Source organism: Ochotona princeps, chromosome 29 (genome assembly GCF_030435755.1).
Source record: "Ochotona princeps isolate mOchPri1 chromosome 29, mOchPri1.hap1, whole genome shotgun sequence".
Classification (NCBI taxonomy): domain Eukaryota; kingdom Metazoa; phylum Chordata; class Mammalia; order Lagomorpha; family Ochotonidae; genus Ochotona; species Ochotona princeps.
In genome coordinates, this window is record NC_080860.1 from 19,890,549 (window position 1) to 19,908,573 (window position 18,025).

The following is an 18,025-nucleotide window of genomic DNA, read 5'->3' on the forward strand; positions in this document are numbered from 1 at the left end:
CAGTGCCCACGTCTTCTGATGGCACATGAAGCCACGTGAACAGGGCTGAGTGCACACTTCTGGGGAGGCCCAGCACCGACCGACCTGGTCCTGAAGAGTCCCCGATTCCCATCCTGAGGCCTATGGTGTACACTGCAGGCCACCCCAGGAGGACTCACCGCTAAGGATCTCATGGTTGCTCCCCCAGAAGTCGGCTAACTTGGATGGCCTGTGGTAGAACTCGTCCCTGTTGGCAGCCAGGATGAGCCTGGGGGAAGGACATGAGTGCGGCTGTCTCCCAGGCAAACCAAAGCACTGCCCTTTCTCTCCTCTCTTGTTCCTGTCTGGGAGGTGCCTGAGCAGCAGCAGCAGCAGCAACAGTAGCAGTAGCCTTTAGCCTAGCAAGACCCAAAGAGGACCAGGAACCGTACCAGCCCTTGCTGCACCTGCCAGGGAGCCAGCACCGTACCTGGAGCTCCTGCCCAGGAAACGGGTGAGATGCTGCTCAGCGTAGGGAGGCGAGGCCCACATGGCCTCATCCCACCTAGCACTCACCTCTTCCCTGTCCCAAAGGTGTTCAGCTGCTGGCAAAGGCTGGGCCTGGGATCAAGCATGTCCTGGCAGGGAGACTGGGCCACCCTTAAGCCCTGTCCCATGCTCTGAGAACACCCATGGTGGGCCTCGTGTGACCATGCCTGCCCAGGTGCTCAAAGATATTCATGGAATGCCTATGGTGTATGGACATCTGCATCGGTTTTTTGTGGGTTTTGTTGTTGTTGTTTTGTGTTTTTCCCTGGGTTTTACTCATGCTTTGCATGATGAATCAAACCCATGTTTCTCTGGTGACTGCACAAAGATGAGGGCAGGCCTTCAGCTTGGCCATTGGGACTACTGTGTCCTACCTCGGAATGCCAAGGTTTTCTGCTCAGTTCCAGCTTCTGCTGCCTGCTAACACACACCCCGGGAAGCAACAGGTGATGCTTCAAGCCCTTGGGTCCCTGGCCACCCAGGTGAGGGACCAGGGATGAGTCCCCAGCTTCAGGCTTTTGGGGTGTGAGCCCACGAGTGGGAGCTCTCCCCTGCCTCTGTTCATTTGTATCTCTTAGTCATTTTTTTTCCTTAAAGAAAGTTTTGGCTAAAATTCTTTTTTTTTTTAAGATTTATTTTTATTGCAAAGTCAGATATACAGAGAGGAGGAGAGACAGAGAGAAAGATCTTCCATCTCATGATTCACTCCCCAAGTGACTGCAATAGCCAGTGCTGTGCCGATCCAAAGCCAGGATTCAGGAACTTCTTTCCTGGTCTCCCACGCGGGTGCAGGGTCCCAAGGCTTTGAGCCGTTCTCTACAGATTTCCCAGGCTGCAAGCAGGGAGATAGATGGGAAGTGGAGCTGCCGGGATTAGAACCGGTGCCTGTATGGGATCCCGGCGCATTCAAGGCAAGGACTTTAGCCACTAGGCCACTGCGTTGCGCCCATTTGTGGTCAAAATTCTAACAGCCCTGGTTTTAAGGGAAGAAAAAAGATTTTAAAGCCGTAGGTTTGCGATGGAAAATAATAGCCTAGGGCTCAGCACAATGTCTCCATTGGCTAATCCTCCTCCTTCTAGCATTGGGACTCTATAAAGGGTATGATTCATGGAAGGGAAGGGAAGGGAAGGGAAGGGAAGGGAAGGGAAGGGAAGGAAGAAAGGGAGAAAGGAAGAAAAGAAAAGAACAGAACAGCCTGTGGGAGAGCAAGGGGTCCCTGGGATTGAAGCCATGATGGCTGGAAGAGCCTCAGACATTGTGCCACGAGCAGGTGTGATGGTCTCTGCAAGCAGGGGCTCAAGAGGGCTGCTGGTCACACCAGGTCTGAAGCCAAGTGGGTGCTGGTGATAACATAACTAGCATTTAAAAATCAATCAATTAATTAATTGACTTGAGGGTCAGAATTAAAGAGACAGACAGGCAGACCTCCTATCTACTGATACCCCAGACACAATCCATTGCTCGGATCCCATCTGCACCTCAGTGCTGAGAGTCTTCCACCACAGCTGCTCTGTCCCCTGTGTGTGGAAGTGTCCTGTCTGTGCCACCAGCAGATGGAATTGATGCCTCCCTGATTGGCACTGCTCCAACAAGCAGCCCACAGCTCCCCCCAGGGCCACAAAGACCATGCTGGGTACAGGGTGCCTATTGTGGGCCTGCACTGTGGAATAGTAGGTTAAGCTTCTGCCTCCAGTGCCACCATCCCATACAAATACAGGTTTGAGTCCCGGCTGCCCCACTTCCATACCTGCTAATGTACCTGGAAAAACAAGAGAAGATGATCCAGGTGTGTGGTCCCCTGCCACCCGTTTGGGAGTTCTAGAAGAAGCTCCTGGCTCCTGGTTCTGACCTGGGCCAGCTTTGGCTATTGCAGCCATTTGGGAAGTGAATCAGTGGATGGACGGTATCTCTTGCTCTCTGTCTCTCTCTCTCTGTGTAACTCAGACTTCTAATAGAAACAAATCATAAAAAGAAAGAAAGAAAAAAGGTAACACAGTGCCTGTTGTCCTATGGCCTGGAGAGTGGACAGGGGTCAGGAAGACGGAGCGGGTCCAAGGAGCTGTGGCCCTGGATGGCAGAGGTCGGGAGAGCAGACAGGCAGGACTCAAGGGCCAAGCCCCAGCCTTCTCCCTTAGATACCAAACATTCCTCTTCTGCTCAGAGCCTCAGTATGAGTGGGGGATGGGTCCCTCCAATTCCTAGGGAAGCTTCCAGTACAGAGAAAATCAAGGAGGAGGAGGAGGGAAGGGGAAAGCCAGGAGGAAAGCTGAGTTAGCACAGCCGCCACCCCAAGGTGCCCAACTGCCTATTTTTAAACAAGGAATGTGCTCGTCTCGTCCCTCAGCCACGTTAATTGGTGGGTTATTTTTGTCACGGGAGCCTGATGCTGTGGTGGCTCGGCTGCAAGGCAATGGGGATTGCCAGGGATTTCATAAAATGCCTGATTCAGGCATGCGCAGGCAGGATGAGGACCTGCACTGCCAGGAGCCCTGGGAGGCGGTGCCAGGGGAGGGGCCCTGAGGATGGCAGGTGACACCCTCATCACACTTCATTCTGATCTGTTACTGGGGCCGTCAATCATCTGTCACTAATAAGACCCACCCTGCTGAGGGACAGTGTGCACCGTGGAGGTATGAACTGTTCTAGGGTGACTGTGTACCCCCTTGTGGTATGCATAAAAGTGTGAGTGTGTACTCTAAGGGTGAGTGTGCACTCTAAAGGTGGGTGTGTAGCCTAAGGGTGAGTGTGCACTCTAAGGATGGGTGTGCAGTCTAAGGGTGAGTTGGAACTCTGAGTGTGCAGTCCAAGCATGAGTGTGTGTGCTATGGGAGTGTGCATTCTCTCTGGGGGGGGAGGTGGTTAGCATACGTACCCACCTAGTGGGTTTAGCGGCAGGTGCTCTGCGTCATGACCCCATGAAGTTGCCACAGGACTGCCCTGGCCTGCCTGGCAGCCTATACAGTCTGGAGACTGCTGGAGGCCTCAATTTTGAGTTGGCAACAAAGTAGAGGTAATGTGACAGTGGCATCCTGCTGAGGTGCCTTGATTTTCTCCTGGGAGTGCTACCAGCATAAATGTGGTGGCTTTCAGCACTACACACTGTGGGACAGGAGTCCAGGCCCAGCTCCATCGGGGGAAGGGTGCCTTCTGAACAGCGTATCTTAAAGCTGTTGTAACTGGTTGTCAGCTGAGGCTCATCACAGAAGATTCCACCCCACCAATCAGTGTATGGTACCTACCAAATTCAGCCCCTTCCCAGGTCCAGCAAGTTCTAAGAGTAAAACCCCAGGGCACTTCTCAGCCCATCCGTGAGCCACGGCTGTGCCCTGTCCAGCCTCGTCCATAGAGGTCTGGGTTGGATCTTGGCCTAGGGAATGGGGCAGAGGGCTTCTTACTTGGGTACTCCATTTCAGCCAGGGTGGACTATCTGCAACTCAGGTTTGCCGTCCTTGATACTTTTATTATTATTATTTGCCATTTTTATTGGAAAGCTAGAGGGCCACAGACGCAGAGAGATGGAGATCTCTATTCATTAGTCCACTTCCTAAAAGCCCACAATAGCCAGGCCTGGGCCAGACCTAAGTCAACAGCCCAAACTGCCCACGCCTCCCAGGCAGGTGGCAGGGACTCCAATCCTCCAGCCATCACCTGCCGCCTCCCAGGATGCGCCCTGGCAAGAAGCTGGGTCAGAAGCGGAGCAGAGGGGACTTAAACCAGCCACTCTGTGTGATATGGGTGTGGCAGGCAGTGACTGGGTCACAACGCCCATCTAATTCCTGTATTTTATTATTATTTTTAGTATCCTGTTGACATCTTGCCAGCCAGTCCCTGGCTAAGGTCCAAGCTCTCTGCCCTGCTAAGGTTGAGCTCTTCCACTCAAGATTTGGGGTGCAGGGCAGATCCTGACTCACTTGTGGGCTCATGGTCCTAGGGCTGTACAGGGTCACCCCTGGTTCCCTAGCCTAGCCCTGATGCTACTTACTCCTCCTTCAAGGGAGAGAGAATGCCACACTCTCTTTATTTCCTCCGCTCCCTGGTCTGCAGGGAGTGAAACTCAGCTGTGATCTGCCTTCTATAACCAGGAGTGTGCAGCCGGGACACCACCAGCCCAGCGCCATCATGGGTCCCACCCTGGCCACAACTGACACCCTGTGGAGCAAGCCGGGCAGAGCCAGGGTGCAGGTGCAGAGCCCGGGGGTGGGGGTTGTTACCTGTATGCATTTTTGGACACAGGGCGCGGATCAAACTTAAAGAAGATGATACACATGGCTGGCCCAAGAGGTGGTTTTTGCTCACACGTGTGGCTCACGAAGTCTGCAGGGAAAGGAAAATAACACTTCAGTGAAGTGGCAGGCAACACGGCTGCCTCTCTGAACAGGAGGCGGCCTGGGGCAGAACCACCTGTCCCATGATCCTTGTGCCGTGTGCATATGTGTGCACACAGCAGCCGCAAAAACAGGAGCCATGCGTGCTTCCCCAGGTGTGCGTATGCCGTCCCCCTTGAGGCTCCCCTCCCCGGCCCAGGCTCAAGTGGCAGCAGGAACAGGCCCAGGAACCCCTCACTGAGATGAGGACTCTAACAAGAGTGATTTCCCCATTCAGCTGGAACCCCAAAATACCAGCAGGGTGAGCCCACAGCCACAAGCCACTCCTGGGGACTATGACGGCACTACAGAGAAATGGGGGGACGGTCCCAGAGCGGCTGTGTCCACAATGGGCATGCAGGGATGCCTTTGGAGGCTCTTGTGTCTGGGTGGTAGTGGGAAGGTTTTGGGATCTGCAGCAGTAGTGAGCCGGAATGTTCTCTACAGGAAAGTTTTAAGAAGAAATCAAAAAGCCCATGGGGTGGGCCCGGCACAATAGTGTAGTGGCTAAAGTCCTCGCCTTGCATGCGCTGGGATCCCATATGGGCACTGGTTCTAATCCCAGCAGCTCCACTTCCCATCCAGCTCCCTGCTTGTGGCCTGGGAAAGGGCAGTCGAGGACGGCCCAGAGGCTTAGGACTCTGCATCCACACCCGGAAGAAGCTCCAGGCTCCTGGCTTCAGATTGGCTCAGCTCTGGCCGTTGTAGCCACTTGGGGAGTGAACCATCGGTTGGAAGATTTTCCTCTCTGTCTCTCCTCCTCTCTGTATATCCATATTTTCAATAAAAATGTATAAATTTTTTTAAAAGCCCATGGGGTGAGGGGAGGGGAGAACAGAAGTGACAGACAGGTACCCCTGGTGACTGCACCCTGGACCTGGGAAAGGTCTTACAAGTTCAAAGACGTGGGGGGCGGGAGGAAGCAGCTGTGGCAGGAAGAATCATTCATCAAAGCCACCTCTATGGACGAGAGGCAGGTTGACCCAACCCTGGAGTAAGGCACAGGCTGCGAACACTGTCTTCAGGACACTGTGTGTGTGTTTGTGTGTGTGTGTGTGAGAGAGAGAGAGAAAGAGAGAGAGAGATGCAGCAGGGTCCCAGGCACCAAAGGCAAAGTTTCTAAAAGGTCCTTTCAGAAACCAGTTTATGGGAGGAACCTCGAGCCTGGAATTAAAAGCAGATTAGACACAATGGTGTGGGGCCACAGGAAGCATGCAGAGCCTGGGATGGGGGTAGCACATCCAGGTGTTGTGGCTGGGGGGCATCCCAGCACCTGCAGTGTGTCCCCTGTCCCGGTTCCTCCCACACGCTGGTCCGAGTCCCTGCAGGAGTTCCCATAACCCCGAGCCCCAGAGCTCTTCTGATGGCTGTCCTTGGCAACACTGGGATCCGAGCAGCTGCTGCCATCAGCCTCAGTGGTCCCTCGGCTGTGGGCCTGGCTGGACACGGATGTGCACAGGCCGCATACAAAGTCCTCCCTCTCCCGACTGCCCAGATTCAGCTGTGGGACCTGCTCCCCCACCCAGGACAGCAGCGGCAAAGAGGGCTGTATGGTCCCGGAAAGGCCACCCCGCTGGATTTCCGGGCAGCCTGGTGCTGGGGGCTGTGGACGTGGACGCCTGGGGCTGCAGCCTCAACGAAGACGCGGTCATCGGGAGGGAAGAACCAGAGGAAAGCCAGCCCCTGGGGAGGGCACCATCAGGAACTGCCTTTCTCTCCAATCCCTCGCCCCCCAGTCGAGTCAGGCCCACTGCCCACTGCCAGTTCTGGTCAGCCCCTCTCCGTCCTGCGTCACCTCCCTCCACCGCAGCCCCTTACTTCTCCTAAGAGCTCATGCAACCCCTAAGCAAACTACTGGTGCAAGAGTCGCCCTGAGCCCAGCCTAGCCCGCATTTGGGCTTCCCACTGCCTGCCCCCTTGGGTGCTTGGTGAGGCCCTCTCTGACCCCCTTGTCCTTGGGCCACTCTCTCACTTCTGCTGGACTCTGAAAGCCAGCCCTGGATGCAGCCTGACACAGCACTATGACCTGGGCAGATGCGCAAGTGGCTCGCAGGTGGCTGGAATCAGCCCATGGACAGGCCCCGGGTCCTCCTCATGCTGCTGTGTGCCTGCACACCCAGCCCCTTAGAGCTGCCTCTTGTGGCTTCTGGGGCCTCCAGGACAGGAAGGGATTTCAGTAGGTCCCATAGCAGCAGGTAATGTGGGGCTGTGCAGGAGAGGGTGGTGTGTTCCAACACGCCTGCCCTGCCCACTCCACACTGCATATGTCCAGCTTGACCCAAGATGGCTGGAGTGACCAGGGTCACAGAGGTGCCCAGAGGTCCAAGTGACCGTGGCCACAGCAAATCAGAGATGACATGGAAGTCTTGACGATGGGTCTCTGCTTACGTCCTTTGCCAGGAGCTGCCCGCCCCAGGAGAGGCCGAGGAGGCCATGACAGTCACGCGCACACACAGCCAGGTTTGCCCATGGGTATGTACGGTCAGATCGTCCCATGCCTTTCTCTCCAGCTGTCAAGCGACCACTCCCCTTTTCATCCTCTCACCTGGCCAAGTCAGGTCACTGGATGATAGGGGGGATGCCCCAACCAACCCCAACGGGGCAGGTGTCCAGGAGGGTTGGGTCCAGACCTGGAGAGGGTTGAACCTCAGGGCAGGTGCATGGATGCCCGAAGGGCTCCTTTTCGCCACATTCAGAGCTTCAAAGATGAAGGACCCTCTCCACATCCAGAAGTTGCTGTGTCCCCTGCTGGCCCTCCCCAGGGCTGAGGAGCCAGCCGGCTTCCTCCCAAGCTGTCCTGGTCACTGTGCTCTCATGTGTTCCCACGGAGAGCATGGGACAGGGACATGGGACAGCCAGGCCTTCGGCAGGCCTACAGGTACAGAAATGGGGACCCAGGTTAAGGAGGAGATGCCGTAAGCATAGCCACACACGTGGGTTCAACTCAAGATTCTGTGAGGGGTGGGGTTTCAACATCCGACGCGTGCCCGAGACCCCATGGCAGCGTGGCGTGGCGAGTCACGACAGAGAAGAGTACGGCCACACAGGAGCACATCACCTTGGGCTCGCTGAGCATGGAGGGGCCTCTTGCCACAGCCCAGGGAGCTCCGTATGGAGAGTCAGGGTGCTCGGCTGGCCAGTGGTCAGCCACAAAGGTCACGCAGGCTCTCTGCCGAGCAGCCTCATTCCTTGTGATGCCGGGTCCCCACCTCCGCTCTGCTGCACGTGACAACAACTACACAATCTCTACCACAACCCTAGACAATACGTCGCAAAGCTGAGCACCGTTAAGGATGTAAGCCCCCAGAAAGCATTAAGACTGTGCCAAAAATAAATAAACAAACAAATAAAAACATAAGGAAAAAAAACCTGTGCCAAGGGCCCCAAGCCCAGGGAGCTGGGTAGCTCCGTGCTCATCCAGACGACCCTAGAGAGTCTATAGCCACAACCCAATTCTGTGCCAGGAGGATTCCATGGAGAAAAAAAAAAAAGCAACCATTCTGGCTGTGGTCATTGTCCGCCTCAGGCGCCGCTGGCTTCACCACAGTCCCCATGGACTATGGGGTTCCACGGAGCAGGGGTCACTCCCCAGGACTGACCCACTGGATCTAGTCACGCCTGCATCTCTGCTGCAGAAATCAGCACCCTCAAGGTCCTCACAGAGCCTCAGACATGTGACATGCTCTGGCTGAACTCCCCTTGATTTTTTATTATTTTTTTTAAAGATGTATTTATTTATTTGAGGGCCTGGCGCGGAGGCTTAGTGGCTAAAGTCCTCGCCTTGAATGCGCCAGGATCCCATATGAGTGCCGGTTTTAATCCCGGCGGCCCCACTTCCCATCCAGCTCCCTGCTTCTGCACCCAGGAAACCAGCAGATGTTTGCCCAAAGACTTGGATCCCTAACACCCCATGAGTAGACTCAGGAGCTCCTGGCTCCTGGCTCCTGCCTGGTCCAGACTGTTGTTGGCCATTTGGGTAAGCTAGCTAACATCTGCACTGATGCTCTGCCTTTCAAATAAATAAATACATTTTTAAAGATTTATTTATTTTTATTGCAAAGTCAGATATACAGAGAAGAGGAGAGACAGAAAGATCTTCCATCTGATGATTCACTCCCCAAGTGACTGCAACAGCTGGTGCTGCGCCAATCCGAAGCCAGGAGCCTGGAGCCTCCTCCAGGTCTGTCACAGGGTACAGGGTCCCAAGGCTTTGGGCCATCCTCGACTGCCCTTTCCCAGGCCACAAGCAGGGAGCTGGATCTGAAGTGGAACAGCTGGGCCTTGAAACCAGCACACTGATATAAGTTTAAGTATCGCAGGTGGTAGCTTAACCCACCACACCACAACACCAGGCCCTGGGACTTGCTTTTAACCCTGGGCTGGCAGAATGAGCCAGGTCCGAGTGGAGCCACAACTGCTTTGTGCCATCATCCTGCCAAAGTGCCTGGCAGGCACTACTTGGTGTGTTGCTCTGGGAGGGGGTGGGAGCCGCTCTAGCAGCCCCCTGCAGGCACGTGGTGACATCAGGGAAGCCTTTTGGCATTACCTGCTCTTCCTTCTCAAGAGCCCAGTTGTGTCCTGTGAAGGAGATGCAGGACCCCTATGTCCGTCGTGCGCAGCTACCTGCTACACGCCAGACCAAGGACCCTACAGATGTGAAGTGTGCAAAGCACACACACACACGTGTCAACTGTGTCTGCATCTGAGGAACACCGTGATGACGCTGGACCTCAGGGCCCTGTGGCAGGCAGTGTTCACCCTATTTCCACCAGCCTCACTGCTGACCGGGTTCCACTTGGCTCCTTGGCTGGAGTGAATACCCAGCGGGCACATGCGCTGCCCATGCCTATCCCGCCACCAGAAAGCTCTCTGCAGTGGACCAAGGACACACCCAGCTCCCCATGGGGACACGGCGCAGGCTGCTCCCACAGAGGATGGCCCCTAGTGCTTTCTGCATACACCTGCTGGCCCTTGGCACACCTGGACCCCGGATCAAGCTAGGAACAAAGAGAGCGCTCTTCAGACAGCCAGCAGGGACTGCCCAAGGTTCATGACTCCCGCTCCTCCCACCCCGCCTCACAACCCTGGGAATTCTACAAAACAGGAAGAAAGCGCCGTGGATTTGGCTCGAGTTATTCTTAGCCTGGGCGCTGGCTGGGAAGCGCAGGAGCTTTCTAGGCACTCCCAGCCCATCTGCTGATAATGCTTTCGAGAACTCTCTCTCAGCATGCATTGGCTTCTCTGCCCCCCCTCTGCCTGTGACGTCGAGCCCCTGCCCCACCAGGCATCCCCTCTCCAGCCTGGGCTTCCTACTCCTCTCCTGATTTCCCCCAAAGAGCCAACAGGCCTTTTTTTTTTTTTGTTCCTAAGGGTCAGGAACTAATAGCCCTTTCATTAAGAACATGAGGCTAAGCCTCCACCTGCTGTGCCAGCACCCCACATGGGAGCCAGTTTGCTGCTCCACTTTCGATTCAGCTCCCTGCTAATGGCCTGGGAACGGCACAGGTGTTTGGGTCCCTGCACCTACATGGGAGACCCAGAAGATAAAGGTTCCTCGTGTTGACATGGCCCAGACCTGGCTGTTACGGCCATCTGGGAAGTCGGTCAACAGATAGAATTTCTCTCTCTCTCTCTGCAATTCTGTTTTTCAAACAAATAATTAAATCTTGGGCACAAAAAAAAAATGACATAGAAATGACAAAAAAAAAGACATAGAAAGATAGAGTCTGGCTTGGCCAAAGACAGTCCAGGGCCACAGGCCAAGGCCACATGGTAATCACGGCAATGACTCCAGTCTTGCACAAGGCTTGGCACACTCTGACCAGTGACAAGCAACTGCCTCTCTAGGGCTCAGCACCTGTCATAAGGACAGGTGGGTGAAATGGAGGGCGGGCCAGTGACCTCACAGAAGCCCAAGCCAACAGCCTCACTGTTCTAGCCAGCCTAGACAAAGCTAGCTGCCAGTGGAGCCCACATCGCCAGCCTTTGTCTCCTGGCCACCTCCTGCCTGTTGCAGACCCCACTCCTTGCCAACTCTGCCCTGCTGGGTGGAGCTCACTGGCACCAGGCACTGGTGAACACATCCACCAGGCGCCTGTGCCCACCAGCTCTGACTATGTCCTCGCCCCACTGAGCCTCTTGACATCACAGCCCGGGCCCCCAGCCCCACCTCAGCCCCACCTCAGCCCCACCATCACGCGAACATTTCTGCCGATGTCCATCCAGAGGGCTGCGGGGGCTTGTTCTGCAAACTGGTGTGCACACACTCACACGCCAGTGTGCATAGGTCACATGAGTCCAACATCCTGAGTTCCCCGACTGGCTGTGCTGTGTCCCTGCCACCTTGCTGCCCTGCTTGGCTCGTGTCTGGCCCGGCATATGCTCTGCCAACAGGTCAAAGAGGGCCTTACTTGGCCAGGCCTAGGAGGTACTCCGGCCCTGTAACAGATGACAACTATCCAGCAGGGGAAGCTGTCAGCTGACAGCACTGCCCCCAGCTCGGGGCTGGCATGTGGGGACAGCACTTCTCTGACACCACCTGGTGGCTGAACAGCTGTGCCCCTTGCAGGCCACCCATCTGCCCTGCCCAATGCTTATCAACTCCTAAGCCTGTCTCCCTGGGCTGTGACACAGCTGGTCAGATGGGGTCATCCCCACACCTACCTCAGGACCTGCCACTGAGGCTTCTGTCCGTCTCGCGTCTCTCAGCTCTGCCTGTGGAGCTGCCAGGTGGGATGCCTGTTCTTGGAGCAATTTTCACACCCTTTGCGCATGGCACCTGTGCCTCCATCTTGCTGAAAAACCTCTCATCTCAAAGCCCAGTGGTATATCAAGGTTAAGCCTCTGCCTGTGGCACCAGTATTCCATACGGGCACCAGTTCGAGTCCAGACTGTTCTACTTGAACCTCCTGCTAATGTGCCTGGGAAAGCAGCAGAGGACGGCTTGGGCTACCGCAACCACGTGGGAAATCTGGAAGAAGCTCCTAGCTTCGGATCTGCTTAGCTCCAGCTTTTGCAGCCATTTGGGGAGTGAACCAGTGGACAGGTCTCTCTCTAACTAATTCTGCTTTTCAAATCAAAAATACATAAATCTTTAAAAACAACACCACCACCACCCAGTCAGGAGCCCTTTGTCCTGGCTGTCCTTGGGGCCTGGTCTCAGGCCTGCCTGTGCTCACCCACGGGGTGCAGGCTGCCACACACGCTGCCCTGGCTCAGCCACACCCCAGCAGTGGGCCCCACAGGGCCCTGCACCTGTCACTGGGCTTCGGAAGCTGCAGGCTCCAGCCCATGTTCTGTCGTCCCTTGGACTACCCGGATCACACACTGTTCCCCGCCCCCTGCTGGTGATGGCAGGCACTGCTGGCAGGTTCCTGAGGGGACATGGCAGGCAATGGAAGCCAACCTATGTCCATGCCTCAGCAGGAGATGGACACATGGCTCCATCTTTCTTTGTTTTTTTTTTTTTTTTTTAAGATTTATTTATTGGGCCCAGCACAGTAGCCTAGTGGCTAAATTCTTGCCTTGCATGTGCCAGGATCCCATATAGGTACCAGTTTGTGTCCTGGCTGCTCTACTTCCCATCCAGGTTTCTGCTTGTGGCCTGGGAAAGCAGTCAGGGGGTGGGGGTGACTAATCCTCCATCTCAAAGAGCCAGGGTCCCATATGGACATGGTTCAGGAAGAATCTGAACCCTTGCAGGTGGATGTCCCCCTGCACAGTGAGCCACATCATACCTGGTGACCCTGGGGGACACAGAGGGTTGGGGGAGGCAGGCAGGCTCTCATTCTGCCAAAAGGGTTTGTGAGGCAGCGAGGGCAGCTGCACGCACACACACACACACACACACACAGACACACACACACACACACACACGCACGGACAGGAAGGGTGTTTTCATCAGACACCTGGGATGGTGAGGCTCCCGGCTCCTGCCAGGGACAGCTGCCATTGAATGAGGCCATGCCAACAGAGGGGGCCATGCAGAGGGCACAGGGGCCCTCCTGGGTGAACTGGGGCAGTGCGGCTGGGCAGCCACACTGGTTCCTTGGCTACTGGTGGTGGCAACCCCTGGTGAGGTGGGGAAAGGGAGAGGGGGAGGGAAGGGGCGGAGCTGCCTTTTGAAGGGCAGGAGGGACACAGACGGATGCAGGACGTGGGTTCCCAGCGGCTGGCTGTCGGCAAAGGAGGTAAACACACACGGAACACGGTGTCGCTGTTCCCGGAGCCTTGGCTGAGAGCTCAGATGCTTGGAGATTTTGCCAGAGGTCAACAGGGCAGGCTCTACCCTGTCCCGCCCCGCACTCTCCACTGAGCGCTTCTTTTTTTTCACTACAGTGAATCAATCCTAACAGTGGCACTCTCTCCTCAGCACACCTGGGACATGACCATGACTGGCAAGCTCTGGACACAGGGCTGTTGGGGGTGGTGGGTGGCGCTCTGCCCTCTCCTAACAATACTGGCTTCTCACATCCTTGGGGTGCCCCCTGCAGCCTGTGGGCTGGCGGGGAGGGGAGGTGGGCATTCAGGCTAACCCAGCCAAAGAGGGGAAAGGCCAGCAAGGAAATTAGCCTGCCACCAGAAAGACTTCAGCTGTGCCTTGCCCGCCTCGTATCAGCAGGTGCACCAGCAGTACCTTTTTTTTTTTTTATCACACTTGAACACATGCAATCTAGAGGATATGAGAGTTGGGGAGAATGCGATGGGGGTGGGAGAACACTGGCCGACAACCCTGAAGGGCAGCTTGGTTGTTCTTGGGATGACCCCCTGTGACACACACAGCCAGAATTAAGTGCATCTTAGCCCTTGTCCTGTGCTATTTCTCTCTGGGGCAGGTCTCTCTGGGGACATTCCCGGAAGCAGCAGCCATGGGCAGGCACCGGGGGCCCTCAGACAGGCCCCCACAACTCTGCATGCGATCCACAGGAGGTCAGTTCACAACCCAGACGGAGCCCATGGCTGGGAAGCCTAGACAGAGCTGCAGGTCAGTGATCCTATAAGCACAGCAGGTGGAGGGGTGCGGGGCGGAGGGCTCCAACCCGTGCATGTGCACAGAAAGTTTGGGGGGGTGGGGAGCCATCAGGGCACCCCAAGCCACCCTGCTGGAGCTCTGACATCCTAGGAGGAAGGACAGTGGTCCCACACATCCACCTTCAACACAGCCACCCTCTCCTGCTGCCCGCCCCCGACTGCATTCTCCTGCCGCGGGGACCAAACAGGCCCTGAACGACCTTGGGGACAGCAGCTATCCCCTCCCCCACCCCTGAGTTTTCTTCTTCCCTTTGAACACGATTGGATAAGTCCTACCTGCCAGATGAGGCTGCTGCCTGGAAGCCAACACAAGAAAAGCCTTGCCCAGGGCTACTCAGCCAGCCTGCTCCTGGGCCACAGACCTCACACCTCAACAAGAACTCTGAGCCCAGGCAGAGTGGCACCAGGGAAACAGCGGTCAGCAGGTGCCCAGCATGTGATGTTCCATGGAGAAGGGGGAACCTGTAGCTCGGGGGCTTACCCAAGGGCACGGAAGTTTCAGGCCTAAGACACCAGGAGGCAAGGGGGATTCATGACACCAGGAGGAAAACAAAAGCCCAGGCTGGCCACGGTGTAGTCCTGCCCAGCAAGCGTCCCCTCCCCCAGTTGCCCAAGCCACCCCAGGAAGGCCGCATCAGGGCACAGGGATGACCCAGCATCCACTGTCCACGCAGACAGCCACCAGCTGTCATCGCCGCTGCCCGCCGCAGGGAGGGAGGGGGCGAGCATGACTGGGTTTGCAGAGCTGTCCCTGCCGCTGGCCTCGCCGCAGCCCACTCAACCCCGCAGTGACCACGCAGCTCAGGGTGCCCCCACCCCGGGGTCTCGGCCTCCACCACCCACGCAGCGACTCCGTCTCGACTGGAATCGTCAAAGAGTTGCAGGCCCGGCCATTCTCCGCCTCGGCAAGGGGAAACTGAGGCAGGGGGAGGCAGTACGGGCTCGCTACGCCCTTCAGCAAGCCTAGGTCCACCCGGGCTCCCTCAGCCTTTGGGGCGTCCCGCTCCCCAGAACCCCGGCTGGCCCCTGCGGGAATCGAGTCCGCCAGCCCCGACAGCCCGCCGCGCACTCACCGCCTCCGCAGCCGCCGACTTCCGGGTGCCGCGCCCGCGCGCCACCGCCGCCAGCCCAAGCCCCGCCCCGCCCACCGGCGGCGCGCTCGCCATTGGGCCGCGCGGTAAGGGGCGGGGCGGCACGCAGGGACTCGGACCCCGGTTCGCTACGAGCGCTGTCGCTCCAAGGCAGGGGGAGGGGGAGTCTGCGCCCCGCCCCCAGGGCTGCGCCAAGATTGGGGACTGCGCGGGCGTCTGGCGCCTCGTGACACCCCCTTACACACACACACACACACACACACACACACACACACACACACACACACACACACACACACACCAACCACATTTACGGCCCTGCCGGGGCGCTCCCTGCCAAGTGCCTTGAGGACACCAGCTGTCCCAGGCCCACCCAGCTTGCAGGTGATGCTCGCTTCAGAACCCGCCCCCTCAGACACAAACGGTCCTGTCCACCCAGCCCCCACCTCTGGACCTGGCCCATCCTCTCTCTCCCTCCACATTCTCTCTCTTCTCTTTCCCGGCCCCAGTGGGGGTCTGCCTCGCCTCTCTGGCCGCTGTCCCCCTCCCTTCTGCGGCCCCCTAAGCTCGTGATGTCCCTGTCTGGACCCGGTACTTCCAACCCTCACCCCTAGCATCCATTCTAGTCTTTTGACCCGATTAGCGCAAGGGGGCTATTTCTACTCAGCTACGAGCCCCAGGAGAGGAATGGCTGACCCCAGCTGGGGATGGGCTGGCTAGGTAACTAAGTGGATGCTGACTGGGATCCTTCCAACAGGTTGGGTGGTATCTGTTGGGTTCCTTGCAGCGGCTGAGTTCCCAGAAAGGGTGACAAAGGCCCCAGAGACCCAGGTGAATGAATGTGCCACAGCCTGTGGCTATTCTAGTGTCTTGCTCTGGAATTACAGATATAAATACCTAGACACAGACTCATGATTCAGTTGAAGTTAAAAAAAAAAGTGTCCAATAGCAGTGGCTGCATTAACTCCACAGACTGGACACCTGGAAAGCCCAGCCCACTCTACTCTCCATGTTCTCTTGCAGCCCCCAACAAGCGAGAAAACCAAGCACCCCAGATGCCCAGGGACTCGTGGCCAGCAGGCAGCAGACCCTGCCAAACACGTGACCTCCTTCCTGCCATCTGGCAGTGGGCTGGTGCTGGGTGGGCACCAGTGATTACTCTCCAAGATAGACTGGCCGTGCAGTGGTCAGGGTCAAGAGTTGGGGGCATTGGACAGAGCAGGGACCTGAGGCTTGTGGGCAAGTGACCCCACCCTGGTGAGTGACACTCCCCCCCAAGAAAGCACCAGGCTGTGCCCCTCAGCGTGGCACATGGCTGCCATGTTACCCACCATGAGGGCTTCAGGAGTATGTCGCTGTCACAGATGGTACATGGCCCTGGGCTGGTCCTGCCTCTACCCAGCTCCCACGCCAGATCAGACACAGGTTCTTTCTCACCATGGGCATCTACATGATATCTGGCACCAGGGAGCAGTCCAGCACGGATGAGCTGGGTCTAGGGTGGCTGCCTGAACCACTGTATCCCTCACCCTACAGGAGGTTCCCTGCGCATGGCCAGCCAGCGACCACCTGTTTCGGTCTCTGAGCATTCTGGCCCGCTGAGGAGTTCTTCCCGACACCACCCCCCACCTCCCTCAGCTTGGCTGTCCTTGTGGCTTTCACGGGCTGCCCCTGCTTGGGAGAAGATGGAGACCGGGAAAGAGGGAGGAGGGTGGCGGGTACACCTGGCACTGGTGGTCACTCCCAGCCTCGGTGGATGGCTGCCCGGTAGCAGCCCTGAGCTCTTCTGTGAGCTGGATGGAGCTTTTGGTCCCCCAAGGATAGGACAGGGGCTCCAGGAGGACCCTTGCAGAGGTGGCCCACAGGAGGAACAGCTAGCCTAATTCAGTCTATTCCTCAGCAGAGGGGGCAGCACCCTGTCGCTGGCACACTCCAACAGGAGAACTACCTTGTGTGTGTGTATCCTGAGGAAGGACTGTCCTCCAGGGTGGGGGTGTCTTCCAGGAACTGCTAGAAGCATCTGTTTGCCAAGGATGCCAAATGGCTTCCAGCTCAGTGCCAACCCCCAATCGGTGGGTGCTGGCTACTGGGGCTCTGTGAAGGGCTACCCAGATCAATTTGCCATGCCGGCCAAGGAGGCACACAGGTGGTACCTACCAGCAGGTGAAGTCCTGGCCCTCAGGCCACCACATCATTTGATTTGTTGTGACCCAGTGAGCTTTGGCTGAGCACATGGACTCCAGACTGGGTGGTTGGATGGGCACTGGGGTGAGGTATGGAGCTGATCATTTTCAGGAGCATCCAGGGCAGCATGATCCAGGGTCACTGGTCAGGTAGCCCCCCCCCCCAAGCCCCCACTGGACTGGATGGCACCCATATAGGTTGCCCCGCAGGCCTGTGTCACTGCAGAGAGATGATGTCTCGTGCTAATCTCAGCTGGCAGCGGCTGCAGCTCCACAGAGTTCCCCCAGGACTCCAGGTGGGGTGGAGGGGGACAGTGCACCAGGATGGACGGGGGGAGATGAGGCATGGCTGCCCCCTCCCCACACTCCCCCACTGGAAGGCGAGCAGCCCAGGGGGTTGCTGTGCAGAGCTCACCAGGAAGCCCGGTGAATCCGGGTCTGTAGGGGCTTCCTTTCTGCCGTAGAAATCCTGCAGCTCCCACTCCACCCTAACTAAGCCAAGGCCGCATCCCCGCGCCCGCCCCTACAGCGGGAACCCTGGGGGACCCCTCTCCCGGCTCCGGAGTCCCTCGCGGAATACCAGGTTCAAAACCCAGCGCATCTAAAGTAACGGAGACCTGCCTGAGCCTCCGCTCGGGGCCCGACGGTCCGGGACGTCCTCGGAAGGCGGCCGGGAGGGGGCGGCCCTGCGCGCCCGGCCGCCACCGCCACCGCCGCAGCGGTCCAGGGCAGGTGCCGGGCCTTCTGGCCCTCCACGAGGGGGTCGACCTTCGGCCAGGAGTGACAACCGAAGCGCCCAGTGACCGGCCGCCGTTCCCTCGCGCGCGTCCAATCGGCGCCGGTTGCCGG

At 57.4% G+C, this 18,025-nt stretch overlaps 1 protein-coding gene across 1 annotated transcript in view; it reads right to left on the bottom strand.

Annotated features, from left to right (window-relative positions):
• The window catches only part of TANGO2 (transport and golgi organization 2 homolog), a 28,801-nt gene extending 13,788 nt beyond the window's left edge, over positions 1–15,013 (bottom strand). The window contains exons 1-3 of the mRNA XM_004592078.2: positions 14,976–15,013; positions 4,720–4,822; positions 159–247 (exon numbers count right to left, since the gene is read on the bottom strand). Of these exons, the coding sequence (XP_004592135.1) occupies positions 159–247; positions 4,720–4,775 (145 nt within the window). The 5' untranslated portion in view covers positions 4,776–4,822; positions 14,976–15,013. The remainder of the gene's footprint in view (positions 1–158; positions 248–4,719; positions 4,823–14,975) is intronic.
• Positions 15,014–18,025: the final 3,012 nt, after the last annotated feature.